Genomic DNA, 13,852 nt, shown 5'->3' with positions numbered 1-13,852 from the left:
GGAGGTCCCATTTTGGCCGTCAAGCTGTATTTGCTCACCCTTTATGTAAGTGGCCCTCAAGTCCCTCAGTGGACCACTTAATGTGTCAACAATTGTATTCAGCTGAAGTTAACATAATCTATAGTGATGCACACACACAAGTCATTTTCTTTTTTGTAAGAAGCCCAGATGTCAGTCATTGTAGTTGCTTTAGCTGCTTGTGGATGTTAGGGCCAACCAAAGTCTTTGTGATTTTCTTGGCCTTCTCCCAGTGGTGCCAAATGACTATTGCAAATGCAGTCATCATGTTTGCAGTCCAGCCAACCAGGAGAAGAAACCTAAAAGGCTCATTTCCCAGCTCAGCCAGCCCCATCTTTAAACATGCTCATCACAAACCTACATTTGCTTATAGTTCCCTGGACATGCCTAAGTGCAGGTGAGGCTAGGAAATACAGTCTTTTACCTAGGCATGGTCTTGTCTCCCAGATCCTGGTTTTGTTTTAAGGAAGAAACAGATTAGATAGTGTGTAGGCAAACTCATAGTTCCTGTCACACTGCAGGCTATATTTTGAGAATAACTGATTTGTTACAGTTTAGTGAAAATTGTTAGTAGACCAGTAATATGATTAGAAGCATTTTTTGGGTAATAGTGTGCTTTCATTCATTCTGTACATATGGATACATTTTGAAATATATAAAATGTATAATTTCACCTGTAATTAGTCTATGGTTAGTTATTCCAAACAAATACACTTGAACTTAAATATCTTGAGTGTTGCATCTGTCTAAATAGCCACTTTGGGGAACAGGAGTTATACAATGCAGAAGTGGCTTGAGACAAGGACTTTAGAGTGAGAGGTTCAAATCCCAGCCTAGTGACCTTGGACAATCTCGTTAACTTCTGGAGCCTGAGATATTTTCATTAGAAGGATAGTTACAATACTTAACTGGCATCATTAAAGGGCTAGAGATGATGAATGTAATGTGCCTACCTAAGGGACTAGCTTTCAGGAAGTTGTAACTATGATTAATTAATTAATAATTAATGATTAATCCAGTGAAATTAATTTGGTCATTAACAGGTGGTCCAGTCTTTTTCCTACATATTAACTGAAATAAACATGCTTTTGTAAATACTGATATAGCCATGTGTATGTTTATAAGTTATGTTTCTTGTTACATTAATAATAAGAGAAATAGAATGGAAAAAATAATCTTCAAAAAGGTGATATTTGCTTAATTTTATTTGAGCATTTTCAACACATGGCCGGTTTCCAGACTTTTTAGAAGAGAAAGGCAAAAGAATAAAGATAGAGCCAGTGACTCTGCCCCTAGCCCTGCTCATGTAATTTTTCTTAATACTTTAGAAGATTGTGCTGTTAACTTCTTAAGCGCCTTTACCACTCAAGTGAATTTAATTGTTTTTCTATCTGCTGGCACTTCACGATTGTTTCTCCAAAGATTTTTCTTTTAAACCTACATTTACTTTTGTTATCTTATAGATAATAGGGTTGTGGGATGCTTGACTTCATTATGTGTATTTCTGTAGACACTTCTTTTTTCTGCTGTCATCTGTAACATGTGTCCAATTTGAAATGAGAAATGGGAGAATCATATTATAATTAAGGTTCCTGAAGCCTGAATTAACTTTTGATAGAAATGACTTTTATAATTTGACAAAATTCTACAAGATATTATTTCTCATGCAAATAGCAATTTATATTGAGTTTCAACTGATAAACTCTTCATAGAGTCAAAGAAAATTACACAATTGAGAATTTGGGTGAGAAATGAAAAAATAGTAATTAAATTGAAATGAAAGTAACACAGACTGCTTTTATACTCATTTGTATGTTTGACCTGGTTTGCATGTGTTTTCACAATTTTTTAACTGTTATTTGCAGCTGGATATTGCGTGATTACATACATACTTGGAGTTGGAGACAGACACCTGGATAACCTTTTGCTAACAAAAACAGGTATCAAATCATGGCCACCAGTAGATGTATATATTTTATATGCTGGTGATTTTTACTGTGGAATCTGCTTAGTAAAACAAAATAAGTTGCATAAACAAAATAAGTTGCAAAATGTGGTAGGCACATTGCATATGTGAAGAAAAGTCAAATAGTCTTTTTTTTTAAATGTTTATTTTTAAGAGACAGAGAGAGAGAGACAGAGCTCATGAGCACAGGAGGGGCAGAGAGAGACAGAGGGAGGAGAGAGAGTCCACAAGTGGAGGAGGGGCAGAGAGAGAGAGAGGGAGACAGAGGATGCAAAGCAGGCTCTGTGCAGAAAGCAGAGAGCCTGATGCGGGGCTTAAACCCACGAACTGTTGAGATCATGACCTGAGCCAAAGTTGGATGCTTACCTGACTGACCCACCCAGGCACCCCTGAAAAATCATATAGTCTTAAAAGTCCCTTCATATGGGACCTTTGAAAGAAACTCCCATTCTTTTTTATTTTATTTTTATTTTTATTTATTTATTTATTTTGAGAGCACAAGCTAGGGGAAGAGGCGTGGGTGTGTGTGTGTGTGTGTGTGTGTGTGTGTGTGTGTGTGGAGAGAGAAAGAGAGAGAGAGAATGAATCCCAAGCAGATTCCACGCTCAGCGTGGGCTTAATCTCATGACCCCGGGGTCATGACCTGAGCTGAAATCAAGAGCTGGACACTCAACTGACTAAGCCACCTAGGTGCCCCCAAAACTCCCATTCCTTACAAAGAATCACTTCAGTAGTAATTCTATGGGTGGTCTTCTCGCTCTTCCTTCTGAAAATGCCACCTTTGGGGGAAAGCCCATAATAATGTATGCAAGCAGTTGAGTTAGTGTTACTTACTGCTTACTTACAGTGTTACTTCCTTCCTTCCTTCCTTACAGCTCTAGTTAGTGTTAGAATGAGCTCACATTAACCCCTGTCTTTAATTTTTTGCTTTTCCCCTTGGAGTTCCATGGAATAATCATTCTCATCCCCCTCTTCGTGATAATTATTTAGCCCCTTGGCTTTAACACTATCTTGAAGCAAACAACTTTCAAACTTACAGCACTGTACTTTAGTCCATTTCATTAAGCTTCAGACTGAAATATCCAACCACTTACTTGACATCCAAATTACATGGTCAGTTGTAAAAGTTGTTCCCTTCCTCCACGACCTGCTTAATAATACCTGCTCCTCACCTAATTTTTTCCCATCTCAGTAAATTGCAACATCATCCACCCAGTTGTTTAAGCCCCAGGCTTAAGAGTCATTTTTAATTCCACTCTTGGCCTCATTTCACATATCAAACCTATTAGCAAATATTGTCTACTCTTCACCTCCAAAATGGATCATGAAGTTATCCACTCTCTTCATTTCTACTCCTTTGACTCCGTTTGAAGCCACTACCATCTTTTGCCCAAACTATTTGAATAAAATCTGAACTCTTTACTGTGGTGCTTGTGGCTTGCCCACACTGACCAATTTGATTGTGTAATGTCAATACTTCTGCCTCAGACTAATGCCCTTGTTTTTCTCTCTGGAGAGCTCTTCTCTCAGATCTTTGCAAATCTGACTTTGGTTATTGAGTCTAAGTTTGAGTGGCATCTCCTTCGAATAGCCTTTTCTAACTCTCTGATCTGAAATGGCTTCTGAAATGTACTTGCCACACCACCCTTCTCCATTACTCTCTATTATTGTTTCGTTTTCTTTAAAGCACTTACCACCAGCCAAATTTATCATTTTTTGTACAATAAAACAAAGATTTATTGAGCAACTGCTATGTGTCCAGTATTGTTCTGTGTTCTGGGGATACCAAAATGAACAGAACAGACACAAATCCAGGTCCTCATTGAGCTTGTTGATCTTCTCATCATTTTCTCCCATTCAGGATGCAGGGTCCATGAGAGCAGGGACCTTGTCTGTCCATCCAGTTGGCTACCATTCCTCCAGAACCTTGAACAACACCTAGCTAAAGTGATTGATAGATCACTGTTGAATTAATGAATGAGTAAATAATTCTTCTCTTCTGTGTAGTCTTTCCTTCCCTGGGCTAAATAATTCAAGTTTCTTCAGTCTTCCACAGAAAATAGATTTTAAATTACTCTTAAAATGGTCTCTCAGGTAAGAACATTTTCTGTTTTGTTAGTATTCCTCCAGATTGTGATACCAAGAATTTAACACATCAAATGTAATTTAATATATCAAATGTAGTCTAATTATTAATATATAATTATTAATTCACATAATCTAGAATTTCATATATTAGTGTGAAAAATTATCTGTGACAGAATTTGCATGTGGGATTCATGTCTGTGTCAAGGCCAGGCTGTCCCTGTAGTAACTAGGACCACAGAATGTTGTGGAGGTTCTCGCCAAATTTGCCAATGTAGCAGAGGATATTTAGAAAATGTTATGGTGTATTTGGAGAGAATTTTAATTTGGAAAAAGTTTTCCTGTGTTGTTCCTTAATGCTCTGATATTTTAATTGAATCTTTTAACCACAAGAATCAAAGTACCAAAGTGATTCTGTTGGTTTTTGTATTGAAATTATTTTATAACTACAATGCAATTATTTAATGTATAGAGTGCCATTACATCTATAATGTTATTTTCACGTATCTTGTCACATACCTTGTCTCTTCTTTTGGAAATTGATAAATAATAGACCTTTTTCTTTTGGACTTTGAGAACTGCTCTTTGTATGTGTGTGTGTGTGTGTGTGTGTGTGTGTGTGTGTGTGTGTGTGTGTTGTTGGGGATTTTTAAAAATGAGATTTGGAAATCAGAGTCTATTTCATACACTTCTGTGGTCCAGTTCACAATTAATTTGTTTTAATGGAAATAGAATATAAAATTTCAGAAGCAGGTTTTAAGCATCTTGTCACCAGTTTTCCACTAGAGGGTGCTCTAAATATGACTTAAAAAATCAAAAACTTACAATGTGCTAGATGAGAGACATGTTCTCTTTCTTTTGAAACGGCATTTCTTTTGGTTATTTTTTCTTAACTGGTCTTTAATTATTTCATTATTGATATCATACAGTTAGCATTTTAAGTCTTACTTGCTAGGATTAATGCCTTTAATTTTCAAGTTTAGTTTTAATGAAATTAGATTATATAAGGAAATACCAATTATATCAGGACAAATGCAAGTATGATGTATTCCTCAACCTCTAAAAATTTGTAATAATTTATTTTAAAATGTTTTGTGTTTATAGTCATTTTTTACTGACAGTTTATATTTCAAAGTGGTTTTTACATATGTGATATAATTAGACTTTGTATAATTTAGACAAGTATTACATATTAAATTATATACATGAATTTTGAATGTGGTTCATTGCAGGAAATACACCTTAGAACTTGTAGTTAAAAAATGCCTCAAGTATCATGAAGCTCCTCCATTGTGTATTTTGGATCCACTATGTCTTAGGCACAGACTGTGATGTATTAAACCTTTAAAACTTTAGATTCTCTTATGTAACTCTCCAGTCTCAGTGTTGATGGTGCAGTTTTTATTATAAGTAACATTGCTCCCATTCTTCAGAATAAAATACCTTTTGTCTTCTTACCTGCCAGCTTGAGCAGGTGTAGTATCCATGACTTTGCTTTCAGATGAAAGTGGTTTGGAATTGTAATCAGAGTTCCACTGATTCTTCTGTGCCCAGTTCCTTGGCATGAGAGATGGAGCAGAGAGGAAGAATATACTTAGATTTCATTTTATTGGGGATCTCTTGGAGATTTGCCCCCAACACACTGTTCCACCTGTAAATTTAGATGAGACACAAGAGGGTCAGATTGATGACTTTAGAAGTGTGTGGAGGAAAATATTTCACTGCATAGAAAAAATTTCAAAATGTATGCAACAATAATGTGCAAAAAGGCAAAATATGAGACTCAATTACAGATTTCCCAGAAATTTTTTTGCCTGGGTTTATTGGTGTGTTGATACTTTAGCTTGGTTGAAGTATCCTCAGCTTGTCCAGCAGAGGGCATTGTGTGTCCACCATAAATGTGACAGTCTGTTAATTCCTTTGTCAGTGTATTGCCCTGTGGTCACTTATAACATTGTTTTCCTGAAGCAAATTTGGAGTGAATGGTATTTCACTTATCAATGCAGTGATGTAGCATTATTTGGGCAAGAAATTAAAAATTTAAGCTCTAGAATGGGATTGGAAACGTAAATTTCTTTCAGAGCTGGTATCCTTTGAGGAAGCTTTGAGAAGTTTGTTCAGGGTTATTTGATTGTGACAGGACTCAAAGCCTGATTTGGGTTTATCTCAACTGTGGGGAAAAATTTTTTTATTGTTTATTTTTTAAAATTTGAGGGGGAAAAACCAGGACTGGTATAACTGAAAAACTTTATTGTTTATGATTTACAGTCTTTATAACAGAATGAACATTTATATCAGTATATAAATAAGTGAAAAACATTCATAAATGAAAACAAGGAGCTAGATATCTGTAGTAAATGGAAAGTTCCCTGTAGTTCCTGAGGATGGCTCTTCTAATCTGGAGCTGTCCATTTGTACAGTGAGAGGAGTGGTGACTCTTTGTCTGTCTCAGCACTTCAGAGTAATGCTCTCTGAACCTTTTGTCACAAAGCCTGAAGGTAAGAAAGTCATTGTTCCCTAATTGGAAACTTTTCTTCATCATTCTTTAATTTTATGTCAAATTGATGCACATCCTTTTTTAATTCTGAGGAACAGTCTCACATAGGAGTTAATGTGTCAGGATCTAAAATAAACCTCTTTAGTTTTAAATTGCCCCTCCACCATTGGGTGACTTTGGGTAAGTTGTCTCTCTCTATGACTCAGTCTCTTTTCTGAATGTGCCCATAAGAATAGAACCTCTCTGCCTGTGGTGTGTGAGAGTTGAATGAGATAATGTGGGCAAGGTTTTGTACGTATCGAGCATATAGTCAACATTTCTTAAGGACTGGCTAGCTATTATGGTTTTCTTTGTTGGTTTACTACCAAAAAAGAAGAATGCCTTCCTTTTTTGGCTTATGTAGCTTTTTTATTTGCAGTCATAATTTTAGAGATAAAAATATAATTAATGTATTTCAAAAATTTCTTTTTCCCACTCTTAAAAATACAAACTCTTTTCAGTTACTGCCTTTTAAATTCTGTTTTGATTGGCTCTTTATTTTAGTAGTGTAGGAAGGTTTATAAGAGAGAAACAGTCAATTTTATCATGGATTTAATGTTATTCTTTCTGTTTTAAGGTTAATCTTGATATTTTGAAAGTAAATATGTTTGTTTCAGTGTTTTATTTTTTTCTTAGGGTATAACACAGTAGTTCAAAATCTTCCATAGGGAGAACTTAGTTACTACTCAAATGGTAATGCTTCCTAAGCTATTTGTATTTAAGTTAATTAGTTTGGTAGGTTAAAAATACTGTAAAATCTAAATCTATAGACTTACTTTATTAAAAATATTTAGCGTTTATTTATTTTTGAGAGAGAGAGAGAGAGAGAGAGTGTGTGTGAGCACAGGAGGGGCAGAGAGAGTGGGAGACACAGAATCTGAAGCAGGCTCCAGGTTCCTTCAGCATAGAATCCCATGTGGGGCTCAAACCCACAAACCATGAGATCATGACCTGAGCCAAAGTCAGACTTTGACTGAGTCATCCAGGCACCCCAACTTGCCATTAAAAAAAAAAATTATTTATTTTGATAAAGAGAGTGGGGGAGGGGCAGAGAGAAGCGGGGAGAGAGAGAGAATCCCAAGTCGGTTCTGCCCTGACAGTGTGGAACTTGATGCGGGGATCAATCCCATGAACCATGAGATCATGACGTGAGCCAAATTCAAGAGTTGGACAATTAACCGACTGAACCACCCAGGCACAATGAAATCTATAGATTTACTTTCTTAATGTGCTTGTTTATTCCCTGGGACTTGAGAGAAAGGGGTGTAAAATGTTTTATGCAGTTGGTAGGCACCTAGTAAATGCTTTTAAAATGAACAAATGAATGAAGTTTTTTCCTGTTATTTTTATCCATCTTTAGGGTTTCTAGAATAATCTGTTTTCCTGCCTAAACTTATTTTTACTGTAGACTATAGACATAGTAGTATTTACCAGTTTGTTTTTTCTCAGTTGATGTATGCAAAAGAGAATCAGGCACATAAGACCACCCCTTTTTAATCCATAAATACTTTTTAGTCTCTATTAATCATTACTTTAGATGCTTAGATAATGACAAGGACTCACAATCATGTGAATAATTTTCTTTTCAGACATTATTTAAAATATGATATTTTGAAAGTTTCTTGAATTTTTCAGTATCAGAAATCTGGCAGTCTTTTTTTTTTTTAATTTTTTTTAACATTTATTTATTATTGAGAGACAGAGAGACACAGAGTATGAGCAGGGGAGGGGTAGAGAGAGAGGGTAGACACAGAATCTGAAGCAGGCTCCAGGCTCTGAGCTGTGAGCACAGGCCCAACGTCGGACTTGAACTCACGAACCATGAGATCATGACCTGAGCTGAAGTCAATCACCTAACCAAATGAGCCACCCAGGCGCCCCTGGCAGTCTTCTTATACTTAATGAAACCTATCATAAAGAAATTGTTAATGGTGCCTTAAAAGGTGCTGGGTTTTTTTCTTGTTTGTTGTTGTTGTTTGTTTCTTTTTTAGAGAGAGGGAGAGGGACAGATGGGGAGAGAGAGAGAGAAAATCTTAAGCAGTCTCCATACCCAAGTGTGGAGCCTGATGTGAGACTCAGTGTCACAACCATGAGATCATGACCTGAGCTGAAATAAAGGTCGCTTCACCAATTGAGCCACCCAGGTGCCCTGGTGCTGTATTTAGAAGGACATTATTTCCTCTCATTAGAAGTAATAGAAAATGATAAAGTGCTATATATACTCTTTATGCCTAAGGAGCTGAAAATTACATCACAGAGAAAGTAACAGTATGAAGAATGTGCTGGGTTTCTATGAGCTACACATTCCAGTAAAAGTACGCATTCCAGCAAAAATACCTGGAAGCTGAAATAATCAATGCCTTTGCAGGTAATACATAGGTTGGTTAGATTGATTTAGGTCAGATTGTGGAGACAAATCAATCTGTTTCCTTTTGTATCACCTTTTATATGGCAAAGCTTGATTCATTGAAGTAAAACTGTAGATTAGGACATTACTTTTTTTTATGTAAGTTTTCTTATCAGGTGATATATTTCTTAAAGCTGGGTAGACACTGTATTTGTTTTGCAATACATAATTTGGAGGGAGTTCATTTTTAATGAACTTTAAAGCATTCAAGTTCCACCATAGGCTAGCAACCACAAACCAGATATAAAAAGTTAGTACATTTTTATAGTGACCCCTCGAACAAAAGAGGAGTCAAATTTAAAAGTAATGAGGTTGTACAACACAGACAAACAGTAACCATTGGTATCAAGTATGAGTTTTTATTCACTGAAGTGATTCACCTTGCCGCTGTCTCTTCCATAGTGATCTAACTGAAGTTAAGAGTTGTATTAGTCAATGTAAAGTAGATCAGAAGTCCTCAGACTTTGTCTTGTATCAGTATCACCTGGAGAGCAACCTAAACTATAGATTGCTGGGCCCCAGGCTCAGTTTCTGATGCAGCCTTGATGGTAGGCCTGAGAATTTAAGTATCAAAGAAAACTATCCATAATTATCTGAAAACGTAATTAAAATTCTAAAAGTTTGTATATATTTAGAAGCTGGATTCTCTTCTTACTTAAATCAAAATAACACAATAGAAAGAAACAAATATGAGAATCTAGCAGTCACCTATTAAACCAGACATTAAAGAGGTTTGCAAAATGAAAGGAGTGCCACTCATCTCATTAATTTTTTTGTATTAGAAAATAGTTATTATTCATAAAAAATGTTAAAATGTTCACTTATTTTTAGATTAATATTTTGGGAGGTCTCAGTTTTAATTTAAAATCCAGGAAATATCTATAGAAGTAGCCCAACTAAGGTTTATTTGGGGTCTTCAGTAATTTTTAAGAGCATAAAATTTTACACAAAAGAGTTTTAGAATTAATATCAAAGGCCGTTTTTTAGGTTTTTAAAAAAATCTATAAAGGGTTTCTGTTCTGTTTTAGACATTAAAACGGTTCTGTAGAAGAAAAGAATATTGCAGGGAATAGATCCTTTATTGGCCTTAATAACTGTAGGAAAAATGAAAATGAAGATCATTTAAAAGTTTTTCTTTTTTTTTAAATTTTTTTTTTTAACGTTTATTTATTTTTGAGATAGAGAGAGAGACAGAGCATGAATGGGGGAAGGTCAGAGAGAGGGAGACACAGAATCTGAAACAGGCTCCAGGCTCTGAGCTGTCAGCACAGAGCCCGACGCGGGGTTCGAACTCACGGACTGCGAGATCATGACCTGAGCTGAAGTCGGCCGCCCAACCGACTGAGCCACCCAGGCGCCCCAAGTTTTTCTTGAATAGAAATGGACTATATAATCAGATATACCACATAGATATGTTTTGCCCCCCTTTCATTAGTTAGCTAAATTTTGTTCCTATCATCAGAAACCTAAGATCTTAACAGTTGAATGTGAAAAAATAAATTATATGAAATATTTAGCAGATAATTGGAATGTCTATACTGATCTTTACTTATGTATGTCTTATTTTCGTTACTCAAAAACGATTACTAAAAATATTTTATCATTACTGTGCTTTTAACTGTAAGTGAAAATAGCTCTAACCAGGTATACCATAAGGGCTTAACTAATAAGCATTGGGAACATTCGGAGTGTAGCTTAGGGAGCGTTTTTAATTCTAAAAATATAGGTTCCATTGTATCAGTAAATGGTTGTTCACTACCTTCTTTGTTTCTAGGTTTCATAGTAGGGCAACTTCAACATTCACAGGAAGAAACATAAGAAAAATACAACATTCACATAAGAAATAAAAGGCATTCTGTGGAAAAATAGTAAAATGTCAGGTGTATGCCAAGAAACTGAAGACTGGGAAACTTATAGAGTAGAGTGGCAGGGAAGAATATTTGAATTGGGGAATTGTGTGGGATTTAAAAAAAAAATTGAGGGGCGCCTGGGTGGCGCAGTCGGTTAAGCGTCCGACTTCAGCCAGGTCACGATCTCGCGCTCCGTGAGTTCGAGCCCCGCGTCAGGCTCTGGGCTGATGGCTCAGAGCCTGGAGCCTGTTTCTGATTCTGTGTCTCCCTCTCTCTCTGCCCCTCCCCCGTTCATGCTCTGTCTCTCTCTGTCCCAAAAATAATAAACGTTTAAAAAAAAAAATTAAAAAAAAAATTGAGTTTGGATTATAGGGAACAGAAGAAAATTGTCAAATAGAAGGTATAAGCAGAGTTGTGAAAAAATGGAGTAAGTACAATTTTGAGATTGGTCATATGTAATTATTGTATAGACAAAAGGGAAATTAAAAAAAAACTGCTATAAAATACAGTTCATTTCAGCAATATCTTTTGTCTTTAATCCAAGAACTACAAATACTTTGAACCACAATTTTAGAAATAAGTTCGTGTCACTTATTCAAATAACAAGAAAATTTAATTAGCACATCTTATTCCCTTTGTATTGCAAGTCAGGGACAAAAGGTGGTATTTGCAATCAACAAACATTCAGTTTGTTTTATGTACACTTTACCTCTTGATTGTTTAAGATTAATAAGTTTGTTAATAGATTTGAATAAGCCCATACTTCCTGAATTTCTTTTTTTTAAAATTTTTTTTTTTCCAACGTTTATTTATTTTTGGGACAGAGAGAGACAGAGCATGAATGGGGGAGGGGCAGAGAGAGAGGGAGACACAGAATCGGAAATAGGCTCCAGGCTCCCAGCCATCAGCCCAGAGCCCGACGCGGGGCTCGAACTCACGGACCGCGAGATCGTGACCTGGCTGAAGTCGGACGCTTAACCGACTGCGCCACCCAGGCGCCCCTGAATTTCTTAATTAAACATTTTTTTTAAAAATTTCATGAAGTGCATTTATAAAATCATTGTAAGTTTCATTTTAGATATTAACTTTAAAAGAGCCGCTCCCTTTGGTATCTGCAAGGATGAATTTTCTTAAAACATTAATAGCCTCTTTTCAAAATACATGACTCTTTGAACTTGCAAAGCATAATAATGGTTTCATTGTTAGATACTGAATCTTTTATACCTTATAATTAAGCAGTAATCCTATTCTTTGAGAGTTTTCTTACAAGAAAGATAGAAATATACTCTCCATTTGCAAGCAGTGATGCATAGCCCACACTGGACTTCCAGTAATGCCTGTGGTGAGACAGAGAAAAGTGGGGCTAGGTTTCTTATTAAAGGATGGAGCCCATTAAATAAACCACGTGTGATGGCTGATACAGTTTGATACTAGGATAGCATGATTTATTAAAAATCAGTTTGAATCAAAGAGGGGTCAGATAGGTTATCTGCTCAAGTGCTAAGTATCATTAGAAATTATATTGGTAACAGAACAATATAACAATAACAATATAACAGAACAATATAAACAATGTTTACTTATTTTTGGGAGAGAGAGACAGAGAGTGTGAGCAGGGGAGGGGCCGAGAGAGCACGAGACACAGAATCTGAAGCAGGCTCCAGGCTCTGAGCTGACAACACAGAACTTGATGCAGGGCTCAAACTCATGGACCACGAGATTATGACCTAAACCGAAGTAAGACCCTTAACCGACTGAGCCACCCAGGCGCCCTGAACAAAACATTATTTAAATAATTAAACAAAACTAAGGAAAGCTTATCTGTACCTATAATGTAAGTTTTTCATCTCTTTACCTTTTGAGGGGTACTGGTATTTGTCTAACAAGGTAGAAAACAAATGGGAGCTCCAGAGTGAGAGGAAAGCACAGAATGAAGTGCTTAGCTTAGCTACAGGGAATATACATTTAGTTTAAGGAAATGGAATCCTTAAGAGAAGTTGATCAGGACTTTTTACCAAATAATGGAAAATTGAATGATAGCCTGCTTCCTTGGACCTTAAGCATTAAGAAATGATGCTTTCCCAGTAAATACTACAATCATTAAACTCCTTGTTCTAAAAGTACTTTCTCATCTTTTTGGAATCATGAACTTCCCTTGGGGATTTGGTGAGGTCTATGGCTTTCCCCCCAAAATTAATTTTATTGTAGTTAGGGACCTCTGAAATCCATTTTGGAATTCTGAAATGGTGTTTTTCAATCATGAGTAATACACAGAACTGTTTTAAATAGAAGTAAAATGCATTGTGCTGAGTTTATAATCTTAAATATGTACAAGGTAAAGCTGATACTAACTTCTTGTGTGTCTACTCTTCTATACTATAAAATAAAAATAACTTTATAAATTAAATCATGTTACAAACTAGCAAAATGCAATTCAACAACATTAATGTGACAGATGAAATAATATTGTAACTAAATGTCACTTGCAGTGTGAATATGGTGCAGATAGTATAGTGTGAGTTTGAGTTCAGAGCACTGTAAATATATGTCATGTGAGTATTCTGAAACTACTTTTCTCTACTTGAACTACTTTATAACCTTCATTATTTCAGCATGCTGTTAGGTAATTTGAAGATATAACCAATTCTGCTTGTCTTAGTGTTAGCCTGAAAAAGTTAAAGTAGCCTTGTTGTTTAATACCAACCCAATCAAAAAGTGAAATCACAGGATAGTACTAAGTAGTAAGGTAGCATCTAGGTGATCCAGACTCAGCCTGTATTAATTTTGTTGTAGATCTTAATGGAAATGAAAATACAAAAATTTTAAACAAAACAATTTCCCATAAGAACTATCATTTCCAGAAAAAAATTTCTTGCAATAGCAATGTTATTAAAAGGTGCCTAAGCTATAAATGTGAAGTTGAGGTGTCATTGGTTAAGTAAATGCAAAATAGCTACACTGAGTCCTTCTGCATGCTAGGGCATTATCCT

At 35.8% G+C, this 13,852-nt stretch overlaps 1 protein-coding gene across 1 annotated transcript in view; it reads left to right on the top strand.

Moving 5' to 3' along the window:
- PIK3C3 (phosphatidylinositol 3-kinase catalytic subunit type 3) overlaps nt 1-13,852 on the top strand; it is a 145,160-nt gene that overhangs the window by 102,200 nt on the left and 29,108 nt on the right. Inside the window, exon 21 of the mRNA XM_040478958.1 lies at nt 1,884-1,958. Coding sequence (XP_040334892.1) covers nt 1,884-1,958 — 75 coding nt within the window. The remainder of the gene's footprint in view (nt 1-1,883; nt 1,959-13,852) is intronic.

The sequence above is a fragment of the Herpailurus yagouaroundi genome, unplaced genomic scaffold (genome assembly GCF_014898765.1).
Source record: "Herpailurus yagouaroundi ecotype Mexico unplaced genomic scaffold, PumYag 142, whole genome shotgun sequence".
NCBI lineage: Eukaryota > Metazoa > Chordata > Mammalia > Carnivora > Felidae > Herpailurus > Herpailurus yagouaroundi.
The sequence above is the reverse complement of the archived record's forward strand: the minus strand, read 5'-3'. Positions and strand labels throughout refer to the sequence as shown.